At 42.6% G+C, this 12,126-nt stretch overlaps 1 protein-coding gene across 22 annotated transcripts in view; it reads right to left on the minus strand.

Moving 5' to 3' along the window:
• AFDN (afadin, adherens junction formation factor) overlaps positions 1-12,126 on the minus strand; it is a 346,736-nt gene that overhangs the window by 14,058 nt on the left and 320,552 nt on the right. For 13 of the 22 annotated variants that reach the window (XM_077486594.1, XM_077486591.1, XM_077486597.1 and 10 more), the window contains 2 exons: positions 9,403-9,537; positions 2,906-3,416 (listed from right to left, as the gene is read on the minus strand). In XM_077486594.1, the coding sequence (XP_077342720.1) occupies positions 2,906-3,416; positions 9,403-9,537 (646 nt within the window). The remainder of the gene's footprint in view (positions 1-2,905; positions 3,417-9,402; positions 9,538-12,126) is intronic. The other 9 variants (XM_077486599.1, XM_077486602.1, XM_077486600.1 and 6 more) reach the window with 2 other exon arrangements.

Consider the following 12,126-nt stretch of genomic DNA (forward strand, 5'->3'; position numbering starts at 1 on the left):
TTTTGCTCATGACACCTTGGTGAGGATGTCACGCTTCTTCAGACTAGATTCTGGGAAATACAGAGGCGCTGAACTCACAAGTAGATGCTTCTGCAATTGAGTGTGTTCTCACGAGATTTCACCTACTCTGCATTTTCCAGGAATCCACACTTAACAAATCGATAGACAGGGAAGTAGGGTACAGTATTATAGAACTTTTCTTTTCATGCAGGTACATCCTACACACACTAACATTAAGTGATTTGTAAAGGGGAAGGTTCAGGCAAATTGAGTGGAGCTTGAATATTACTGCACGGTCCTCTAAGTATTTTGAATTCCAATCCTATAATAAGCATTCTGTGAATAAATGTCAAAATTCCATATCTCTATACTTATTTCAGGTAAGCAAATCAGAAAGATTTGAAGCCAAAGCTTCAGCATGCCAGCCAGGAAATTAGCATTCTAAACAGGAGAGTTTAGCGATGGCAACCTTCATGATTCTCACAAGACAAATTATCTTTAAATACATTGAATGCTCCAGCTAAAACAAGTGCAGAGATCAGTTCTGATTTTATTTGCCAGATTCTTATTCTGATCAATAAATCAAAGCGTGATGTCAATGTATTAGGGTGACATTCAGCAGCTAACTTTTATTTTTTATTTTATTTTTTTTAAATGATAGCAGTCATGTAGATCTCTCATGACAGTCCCTTTAATTTTCAAAAAAGTATTATTTTTATCTACAAGAAATTGTGTGGATTATCACATGGTGTGTTCTTGTAGTGCTTGGGCTTTGGGTCATCCTTACATACCATGGTAAACCTATACGCTACAAAAACTCATCTTTTTAAATCAGAATACGATTGGATTGTACATGGGCATCTTTTGGATATTGTTACAACAAATAAGGTGCTATGATTGCCCTATTACATATACTATGTACAAAAAGACTGTGAAACTTTAAGCTCAGAGTGAAATAATGTGTTACTGGAGTATGTCACTGGAAAAAGTGCTTGTCGAGAACATATAAATTGTTCTGGACATTAAAAAAAAAAATTATTTATGTTATTTTTACAAACTGAATAAATCAAAACAAAGCAATGTGAAAACTGTAAAGCTCGGTTCACACTGAGGCTGCTTCAAAGTTGTCCTGCACAGTGCGACTTCAGCGCAGTTTACAAACTACTTCTTCATTAGAAGTTAATGCAAGCTGCTCTGAAGTTGCCCCAAGTAGTGCTGGAAACTTTTTCTAAGTCGGAGTGACTTGAGTTGCTCCAATTAGAATGGTCTCATTGCATTGAATGGAGCGTGACTTGTCAGGCGACCAAGTCACCCCAATGTGCACCGATTATGGTATCTCCCTAGTTTTTCCTACCCAAAACAGGAGATGTTTTGGCTTTAGACTTTATGGATTAGATTTGACTATATTTTCATACAAATAACATGTTTATGTTGGATTCTTTGTGGTGGTCCACGCAGTGGTTTGAAATGTTTTGTTTTCGGTCTACATAGCTTTGAGTTACCAGGGACTCTGGAGCATTAAATCAAGGGTTTTATTTTTTAGACCCTTCTGGGTATTCTTGAGGTGTACATTTTTTTTCAGCTGCCACTACCTGCTGCTCACCATATCTGTAATGTTACTGATATAACAGTAAATCGTATCCTGCTTAGAAACATTTTCTCCTTTTTTATTTTCCTAAATGTTTAGAGGATGTAATCATGGAAATTTTTATGTCGGTCGTTCATTTCATCTAAAACATAGATTTCATTGGTCTGTGAATATTAGGCACATACACACAGAACTTTCAAAATAAATGCAATGCTAAAACCTGAAAGCATGCATTATGGATGCATTACTTAAATTGGGTATACACGGATCAAAATTTGGCCAGTACAACGGGGATCGGACGAATTTCGTTGTATGTAACCCTCCCAAACTGATAGAAGCCAATTGTCAGATCGGCTTCTGTCGAACAGGACTGCTGGAAAACTTTCTTCAAACAGCAGTAGGGCTGGCCAGTGTATTCTGACAGCAGAGTTACCATTGTCAGAATAAAATGCCCAGAGGGAAGGATTCCTGCATCCACATAGTTTGCGTAGAAAAAAAAAACTGACTGTGTACCCAACTTTAATAGGTTTCACTTTTTGCTTACAACAATGGATGGACTATTGGCTCAGCCCCCACCATGAGGCATTATAACAGCTGGTGTATGGATGGACTTTCTTTTGATCAGATGATGCGATACTAAATCTCTATTCTAGACTCTAAACAGATGCATTGCAGAAGCGAGATGTGCGTTTTGATATACAGCAATGTCAACGTATCAAGAGCCCACTTTGGGCTTAAAGTAGAATGCTCATAGTTTAGAGTGTGGTTCCCTAGGAGGGTGTGCCAGTGCTTCTGGCTGGAATATAGGGTTTACAATTACTCACAGTCCTCAGAATAACACGGTGTGAAGTTAAAGCACTCTCCCTAGACTAGTGCCTGAAATGTATGGAGGCTCATCTTACTAAACCTTTGAATCTAAAACAACTTCTGTTTGGACTGACCTTCTGACTAGAAAATAATAAATAACACAAGTACATGCAGTACAAAATAGTACAGCAAACCTAAATGAAATATATGAAGCAGCAAAGCATGGTAGCCAAAACCAACAGTACTTTGATTTGATTAAGTATTTTTCTTGTTAAGACCCAAGAGGAAAAAAAGACATTTAAATGGTATAAGGAGAGGAAAACTGAATTGAAAAAGTGATTGGAAAGGGTAATTCAAGTGCTTAATCATTCACCAAATAGTGGTAAAGAGGGGGAAAAAAAAAATCACAAATTAAAGGATAGACTTCCATTTAAAAATCACCAAGGTGTAAGAGTTAGGAGTTGTATTCCAACTAGTCACACATTTTTTTATTTATTTTTTTAACAGTACCTTTAGAGATGCTTTGGTGAAGAAAACCTGGCTTATTTGCTATGGGAGGGGCCAGGCCTGTTTTGCTACCAGTACTGTTGGCATTGGCTGTAGGTGGCTGGAATGAGTTTGAAAGAAAGATGCCATCGGACACAGGACGAGGCTGGCGTGCAGCAGGCAGCTGTGGCTTATGTGAAGCTGGAGGAAGGTCACCATAAGACTTTCTTGTGCTGGAGTACTTATCCTGACCTGCTAGGTTTGTGTCTTCCTCATCATCAGTGTATGCAACAAACTTGGCAGTGTAAACCGTGTCAGGTGACAGAGCTTGTGTTTTGAGGTAAGAAGTGTTTCGCTGAGGTGGGGGAGGCGGAGCGTTAGACGGGAGGGGTGGGGGTGGGAGCTCATATTCCCTTGGGAGTGGAGGTCTGTACAGACCAGGCTCTTCAGGCTCTAGTAATCTCCGCTCTGCCTCCTCATGTTGCCTGCGCCTCTCTGCTTCCAAGCGGTTGTAGTACTCCTCTTCCTGCCTCCTCTGCTAGCCAAAAATAAATAATGTAATTAAGCTTGTGCCAAAAATAAAAAGAAACAAAATAAAGCTTACATACAATAATGGTTATTAACGAAAGAAAGGAAAAAAAAAATATACACACACAATTTGTTGAGAACATGCCACATGCACACAAACAAAAGTATACATCGGTGCTTTAGTAATGCTAAAACGTGTAAATAGTGCATTTCAATTATCTAAATAGTTTTTTGTTTTGACCAAGGGTGACGTACACTTGCTTGGGCTCTATTGCTGTAGCTTATATTGTACTACATACCTGAGGGAAACGGATGCTATGTATGTATTACAGTAAATCCGTATCTGCCATCTCTTAACTGTTGGTAAATGTGACTTAACAGCTTAATGGATGGAGTTCCTAAACAGTTTTTATTAAGGTAACAATTAAACTGTATTTAAAACCAAACAATCAACTTCTCTTAAAACAGGCTACACATGGGTCCCTGCTAAAATTCAATCAAATTATATTCAGTGTGTGGTCCTCCCTGCTGTTAAGGAAGGAAGACAAAGAAACAGTGGTGTAGTGGTTAGCACTCTAACCTAGCAGTAATAAGGGTCGCTGGTTCGAATCCCAACCACGACACTACTTGCCTGGAGTTTGCATGTTCTCCCTGTGCGGGTTTTCTCCAGGTACTCCGGTTTCCTCCCACACTCCAAAGACATCCTGGTAGGTTAATTGGCTTCTGTCCATAATTGGCCCTAGTACATGAATGGGGATCTTGGATTGTGGGCTCCTTGAGGGTAGGGACCAATGTGAAGTGTGCAATGTACAGGGATAGGGACAATTGTAAACACTCAATCAGGTTGAACTGGATGGACTTTAAATGACAATTGCGAGGTCATGCCGATACTGTAACCAAATTACTTTTTTATAATTTTGTTCACACAAATAGAGCTTTCTTTTGGTGGTATGTAATCACCACTGGGTTTATTTTTGCTAAATAAAAAGACTGTTCTGCTACATGTCTTTGGTGAAAATTACCCAAATCAGTGTATATTTAGTTTGTAGGAAAGTCCACAAACTATGGTATATATATCTGAAAACTGATCAATCCTGATGTACTGATGGCCTTTTTCTTGAGGCCCAAACATGTCAGGACAGCACAAATGACCCCTTTACGTAAAGTAGACATTCCAAGGTATTTAGCAAAAGGCATGGTGCATTTTTTGAATTTGTCACTTATTTTGTCATAAGGATTTTGGAAAATGTATTTTTTTTCCCTACATACGGTCAACCGGTGTAGTACAGCATCATCATATAATGGGTGGAGCAGTGATCAGAGACACTGAATTGTTTTGATTTATTTTTTTAAATGTATTATTTTTATGATTTTTTTTTTTTTTTTTTTTAAACACACTTTGACCAGAACAATATGTTGTTACCATATTAACATTGAACTACTCTGGGGAAGTGATCAGTTTTTTTTTTTTATGCATTACAATGGTATATGCAAGCATTTTACTGAATGAAATAAATTCATTCAGGTTATTTTGTTGTGATTAGCTGTGATTGGTCAGAGCTAATCACATGGTACAGATGGGCTGCGATTAGCCCAGTGAGTACCATTTGATCACACTGACCAATCACAGCTAGCAACACAATTATATACAATGGATGGCTTGAAAGGTAGCCATCCATTGTATACAGTTGCCATGTGACCTGCTGTGATTGGTTACAGCGGCCACATGGTACTGGCAACGGGCGGTACAGTGATCAGTTATCGGCTGTGTCCAGTGGACGCAACCGGTGACAGATCGCACGGCTGCATGCGGGGCGAATCGACGAGAGGTTCCCGTCTGCATCCTTATACCATACGCTTGTACACTGGTGAGCAGTCAAGTTGGAACAGGAAGGATCACAAAACTGTTACCACAAAGTTGGGAGCATGAAATTGTCTTGGTATGCTGACACCTTAAGAGTTCCCTTCACTGGAACTAAGGGGCCAAGCCCAACCCCTGAAAAGCAACCCCACACCATAATCCCCCCTCCACCAAATGATTTGGACCAGTGCACAAAAGCAAGGTACATAAAGACATGGATGAGCGAGTTTGGGGTGGAGGAACTTGACTGGCCTCCGAGTCCGGACCTCAACCAGATAGAACATTTTTATGTTAAATGTGGATAGAGTGGAGACTGCAAGCCAGTCCTTCTCATTCAACATTAGTGCCTGACCTCACAAATGGAAGAAGTGCAGATTATGACCAGAACACTATCTCACCTTGCCAAAAAATCTCTTTGGAAAGGGAGAGAGGGCCTCCTCTCCCCTGCCATGCATGGATGTTCCTGAAGTCCGACTATTGCTCATTCAAAAACGGAGTCAGGTGTGTTTTCTATGCAAACAGACATGCATGGATGCATATCAATAGACTAAACTGTGAGCCAATAAAATCAACAGATAAATTGTACCTCTCAGCACAAACTATTTCTTACATAATAATAAATATCTACCAAGCTTTTTCTTCCTGATATTTACAATCGGTCTAATGAAGGTGCTTGCAAAGTTGTTCTTTTTTCCCAAAAACAAACAAACAAAAAACCAACTGTCTATAAGTCCAAAGCTGCCTATACACTATACAAATGTATTTTGCACTCTATTAAAAATCTGAAATGTTATATCAGGACAACCCTAAACCATCTATTAAATTTATATCCATCCTCAGCTGATTGAAGATCTATGTCCATCTTAAGATGGAATGAAAAAAATAAAAATAAAAGCCAAGGTTGAGCTTGGCTTTGTCATCTTCCTTACTTGTTGGCTAATATGATGGATCGCCTCACTGATTATTAGGCAAGTTTGGGAGACTAAACAGAGTAAAGCTCAACTAACAATAACTCAACGTTTGAATATATCGAGCTGCCGAGACCTCTAGATTAACATTAATTTTTTGTCACACCTCTGCTTATGGATTTTTCTCCATTATATGCACAGTTTCAAATAAAAGCCTTCCCAACTTTTCAACCTTGTGCTATAGTATAGTATCAAGTAAGCATCCACTCTGGACACCTCCTTTTCGGATGAAATTTGGACACCTGGATATCTTAGATGCAGCCCGTGCCAGTGAGCTCCGGAGACGAGGCCTACCCTGTGACAACGCAGAGGGCTATATCTGCAAGCGCCTAGGACCTCGCTACAATAGGAGGTCTATACCTTCTAGTAAGAATTCTTACTCTCAGAGTGACCAGTATATGGATAACTCCTTTCCTTGGGTGGTGGCTGAATAGCTTTGGATAATTCCATCATGCTGGAACTTTTTTCACCTTTTAGAATCTTTTGGATTCAGTATTGCACTCCTACTCTATCACAGACATTATTCACTTATTAACTCACAACTATTTATGCCACTAATTCAATACGCACATGTATTTGTCTAATCACTGGATTAATATTTTTGGTTCATTTTGAATTAGCGCAGCTTTTTGTATATAAATTTGTTTTCCACTAGGATTATTTCTCATGGTTTTGTTGCTGTTGTTGGTTTATGTTTATGATCTAGTGCAGTACATCTCTTTGTATATTAGTCTGATGAGCTAGTGCAGACCTGAATCTAAACAGGCACATGTTAATTTACATCTGGCCACTTATAGGGATACACCGCCATCTGTTTTGCATCCAAATGATCATGGATCAAAAACAGACTGTCTGAATGCCATGCAAAAGGGGCCTTAACCACTTCAATACAGGGCACTTAAACACCTTCCTGCCCAGACCAATTTTGAGCTTTCAGCGCTGTCGCACTTTGAATGACAATTGCGCGGTCATGCTACACTGTACCCAAATGAAATTTTTATCATTTTTTTCCCACAAATAGAGCTTTCTTTTGGTGGTATTTGATCACCTCTACGGTTTTTATTTTTTGCGCTACAAATAAAAAAATACCGAAAATTTTGAAAAAAAAAATGTTTTTTTTTGTTTCAGTTTCAAAACTTTGTAAATAAGTATGTTTTCTCCTTCACTGATGGGCACTGATGGGGCTACACTGATGGGCACTGATAAGGTGGCACTGATGGGCACCAATGTGGCACCAATGAAGTGGCACTGATAGGCGGCACTGATAGGCGGCACTGATGGGCGACACGGATGGGCGACACGGATGGGCGACACGGACGGACACTGATAGGTGGCACAAATTGGCACTGATAGCTGGCACGGATGGGCGGCACGGATGGGCATGGATAGGCGGCACAGGTGGGCATGGATAGGCGGCACAGGTGGGCATAGATAGGCGGCACAGGTGGGCATAGATAGGCGGCACAGGTGGGCATAGATAGGCGGCACAGGTGGGCATAGATAGGCGGCACAGGTGGGCACTCAGGCGGCACAGGTGGGCACTCATAGGCGGCACAGGTGGGCACTCATAGGCGGCACAGGTGGGCACTCATAGGCGGCACAGGTGGGCACTCATAGGCGGCACAGGTGGGCACTCATAGGCGGCATCGGTGTTATAGTAATGGATGCCAATCAGTGCCAAACAATGCATGCCAATCAGTGATGCCCATTGTGGCCACTGATTGGCATCCATTATGGGCACTGATTGGCACCCATTGTGCTGACTGGCACCCTGGTGGTCTAGGGAGGATTATGTATTTTTATTACCTTTTCCCTGGTGGTCTAGTGGTGTCCCTGGTGGTCCAGTGTGGGCATCCTCGGGGGGGCTGTGCTGATAATCGATCAGCACAGACCCCCCCTGTCAGAGGAGCAGCCGATCGGCTCTCCTCTACTCGCGTCTGACAGACGCGAGTGAGGGAAAGCCGATCACCGGCTCTTCCCATTTACACTGTGATCAGCCGTGATTGGACACGGCTGATCACATGGTAAAGAGTCTCCGTCGGAGACTCTTTACCGAGATCGTAGTTGCCGGGTGTCAGACTGACACCCCGCAACAACGATCGCCGCGATGCGCGCCCCCGGGGGCGCGCAGCGGCTTATTATCCTAATCACGTCATATGACGTCGGGTTAGGATAATGAAACCACTTTGCCGCCGTCAATTTGTAATAGGGCGGGCGGCAAGTGGTTAAAGGAGAAGTTCAGGTTTAGTAACATGTTACACCCTAATCCCCCATTTTGTCAGCGACCGGGGGATTTTCTTTCCCTGCTACAATCTAAATAAAACTCTGCCATCCAGGGCGCCGCCTGCCAGGGTTTATTCATTCACAGTGTTCTGCGGCTGTACTGACTTGTATTTCTCAATGAACTACTATGGTGCTGTAATAGTTCATCAATTCTTCCCTGTCAGTGTAAAACTGCCTGCCCGTAAGATGTACGGGCAGATAGCTTACACTGACAGTCTGCTGGAGATCTTCATGGCAGTAGTGATCTGCTGATCGTGGGTGCAATGTTTTCCAGGCTCCCTATACCTGCAAAAAATGTGCATTTATTTTTTTTAAAAGGCGAACTTATGCTTTAAAGCATTTGTATAGTCTTTTTTTTTTTTCCATTTTTGGATATAGAAAGGATGGATAAAAACCCTGTCTGGTTCTTCATTTTTTGTGTGTTCCATTAGTGTTATTTCCTTTCACTTACTGTCCTGGAGATGTAATGGAAAATTTGAGAATAAAAATAACTGCAACAAACTAGCACAGAAAACAAGTGTTTTTAAACATGAGCCTGGAAAACTTTTCTATTAGGATTATTCTAGGTCCATTTAGAAGAGATAATCTGGTACTTTGCACATCACTCTATGTAAGTATACCTGCCATGCACTATCTGGGGGGGGGGGGGGGGGGGGTAGGAGGTGCTTGCAATTAGTAAAAATCACTTATGAGCTTAACAGTTTGATAAAATACTCAAAAGCACTTGTGTATTGTTACCCCAATGTGCATGTGGTCTAATAAGTTAATGTGCCTTTAAATTAGTTAGGTAAACAAACCTAGCCCCAGCAACTTACTTTGCACAAAGCACATTTTTATCAAATGGGTAGCACCACTGAATGGTAATATATAGAGTACAAAACCTTTTCTTCAGAGTCTCGCTTTGTTCGGTCCTCCTCTTGACGCCGGCGTTCTTCTTCTTGTCGTATGCGATCTTCAGCTTCTCGTTTGCGCATCTCTTCCATTTGTTGTTGTCGTCTTCTTTCCTCGTCCTGTAACTAAAAGCATATATGTGTTTAAAAAAAACAAAAAAGTGTAGCTATATACTGTACATACAAACTCAGAAATATTAGTTCTCATAAATGCACTCTATTTTGTATAACCCAAATGCAATTTCAGGGGAAAAAAAAAAAAAAACTGATCATTATCTCTGGGGGATTTAACTAGGGATCCACCGATACCACTTTTTTTTTTTTTTTTTGAGTACTGAAAATTTAATTTTCTCTTTTTTTTACAGAACTTGATGATAAAAATTACCGATACCCATTTCCGGCATTTATGGAGAGGAGAAGGCGCAGTGAGAGGGTCTTCATCATCAGTGTGCTGTCTAATATTACCATCTGGATGAGATGAAGTGATGAAGAAACCCAACATTCAGCACCGGAGGACCATGTTGTCATCCTACTCCTCCAGTCCCATCTCCTTCATCTCATGTCCACCCCCTCCTGCAGTCCATACAACATGTTTGAGTACAGGAGTAAGTAACATAAAATACAGTGTATTGCGTGCAGAATTGTGGATGAGAGTGGGGTGTAGGGAGATAGAAAGGGGCGAGAGTGCAGAGAGAGAGCGAGAGCGCGCAGAGAGCGAGAGCGCGCAGAGAGCGAGAGCGAGCAGAGAGAGAGAGCGAGCCGAGAGAGCGAGCCGAGAGAGAGAGCCGAGAGAGAGAGCCGAGAGAGAGTGCCGAGAGAGAGTGCCGAGAGAGAGTGCCGAGAGAGAGTGCCGAGAGAGAGTGCCGAGAGAGAGAGTGCCGAGAGAGAGAGTGCCGAGAGAGAGAGTGCCGAGAGAGAGAGTGCCGAGAGAGAGAGTGCCGAGAGAGAGAGTGCCGAGAGAGAGAGTGCCGAGAGAGGGAGAGTGCCGAGAGAGAGGGAGAGTGCCGAGAGAGGGAGAGAGTGCCGAGAGAGGGAGAGAGTGCCGAGAGAGGGAGAGAGTGCCGAGAGAGGGAGAGAGTGCCGAGAGAGGGAGAGAGAGAGTGCAGAGAGAGAGAGAGAGAGAGAGAGAGAGAGTGCCGAGAGAGAGAGAGAGCCGAGAGAGAGAGAGAGAGAGAGTGCCGAGAGAGAGTGCCGAGAGAGAGAGAGAGTGCCGAGAGAGAGAGAGAGAGTGCCGAGAGAGAGAGAGAGAGAGAGAGTGCCGAGAGAGAGAGAGAGAGAGAGTGCCGAGAGAGAGAGAGAGAGAGAGTGCCGAGAGAGAGAGAGAGAGAGAGTGCCGAGAGAGAGAGAGAGAGAGAGTGCCGAGAGAGAGAGAGAGAGAGAGAGAGAGAGAGAGAGTGCAGAGAGAGAGAGAGAGAGAGAGAGTGCCGAGAGAGAGAGAGGCAAGAGGGGAGAGATTTTCTATAGCACTACAAATCCCAGTATGGCAGACTCCCCTTCCTCAGCTCACACAGCCAATGTTGTCCACAAAAGGGTCACTACAGCCCCCCCTCCCCCCCCCACATAATTATATATACACACCATCTCACAAAAGCGAGCACACCCCTCACATTTTTTGTAAATATTTTATTATAGCTTTTCATTAGACAACACTGAAGAAATTACACTTTGCTACAATGTAAAGTAGTGAGTGTACAGCTTATAACAGTGTACATTTTCTGTACCCCTCAAAATAACAACACACAGCCATTAATATCTAAACTGCTGGCAACAAAAGTGAGTACATGCCTAAGTGAAAATTTCCAAATTGGGCCCAAATTGTCAATATTTTGTGTGGCCAATATTTTCCAGCCCTGCCTTAACCCTCTTGGGCATGGAGTTCACCTGAGCTTCACAAGTTGCCGCTGGAGTCTTCTTTCACTACTCCATGACATCACAGAGCTGGTGGACGTTAGAAACATTGTGCTCCTCCATCTTACATTTGATCATTGAGGTGTGTTTGGGTTCATTATGTTATAATACTGCCCTGCGGTCCAATCTCTGAAGGGAGGGGATTTTGCTCTGCTTCAGTATGTCACAGTACATGTCGGCATTCATGCATCCCTCAATGAACTGTAACTCCCCAGAGCCAGCATCACTCATGCAGCCCCAGACATGACACTCCCACCACCATGCTTGACTGTAGGCAAGACACACCTGTCTTTGTACTCTTTAACTGGTTGCCGCCACACACGCTTGACACCATCTGAACCAAATAAGTTTATCTTGGTATCATCAGACCACAGGACATGGTTCCAGTAATCCCTGTCCTTAGTCTGCTTGTCTTCAGCAAACTGTGGGCTTTGTGCATCATCTTTAGAAGAGGCTTCCTTCTGGGATGGAAACCATGCAGACCAATTTGATGCAATGTGGTCTGAGCACAGACAGGCTGACCCCCTCGCTCTTCAACCTCTGAAGCAATGCCAACAGCACTCGTACGTCTATTTCCGAAAGATAACCTCTAGATATGATGCTGAGCATGTGCACTCAACCTCTTTGGTAAACCATGGCGATGCCTATTCTGAGTGGAACCTATCCTGTTAAACAGCTGTATGAGCTTAGCCACAGTGCTGCAGCTCAGTTTCAGGTCTTGGCAATAGTCTTATAGTCTAGGCCATCTTTATGTAGAGCAACAATTCTTTTTTCAGATCCTCAGTTATTTGCCATGAGGTGCCATGT

The sequence above is a fragment of the Lithobates pipiens genome, unplaced genomic scaffold (assembly GCF_037356315.1).
Source record: "Lithobates pipiens isolate NorthernLeopardFrog02 unplaced genomic scaffold, aLitPip1_a1.2 Scaffold_18, whole genome shotgun sequence".
In the NCBI taxonomy this organism is placed as follows: Eukaryota; Metazoa; Chordata; class Amphibia; order Anura; family Ranidae; genus Lithobates; species Lithobates pipiens.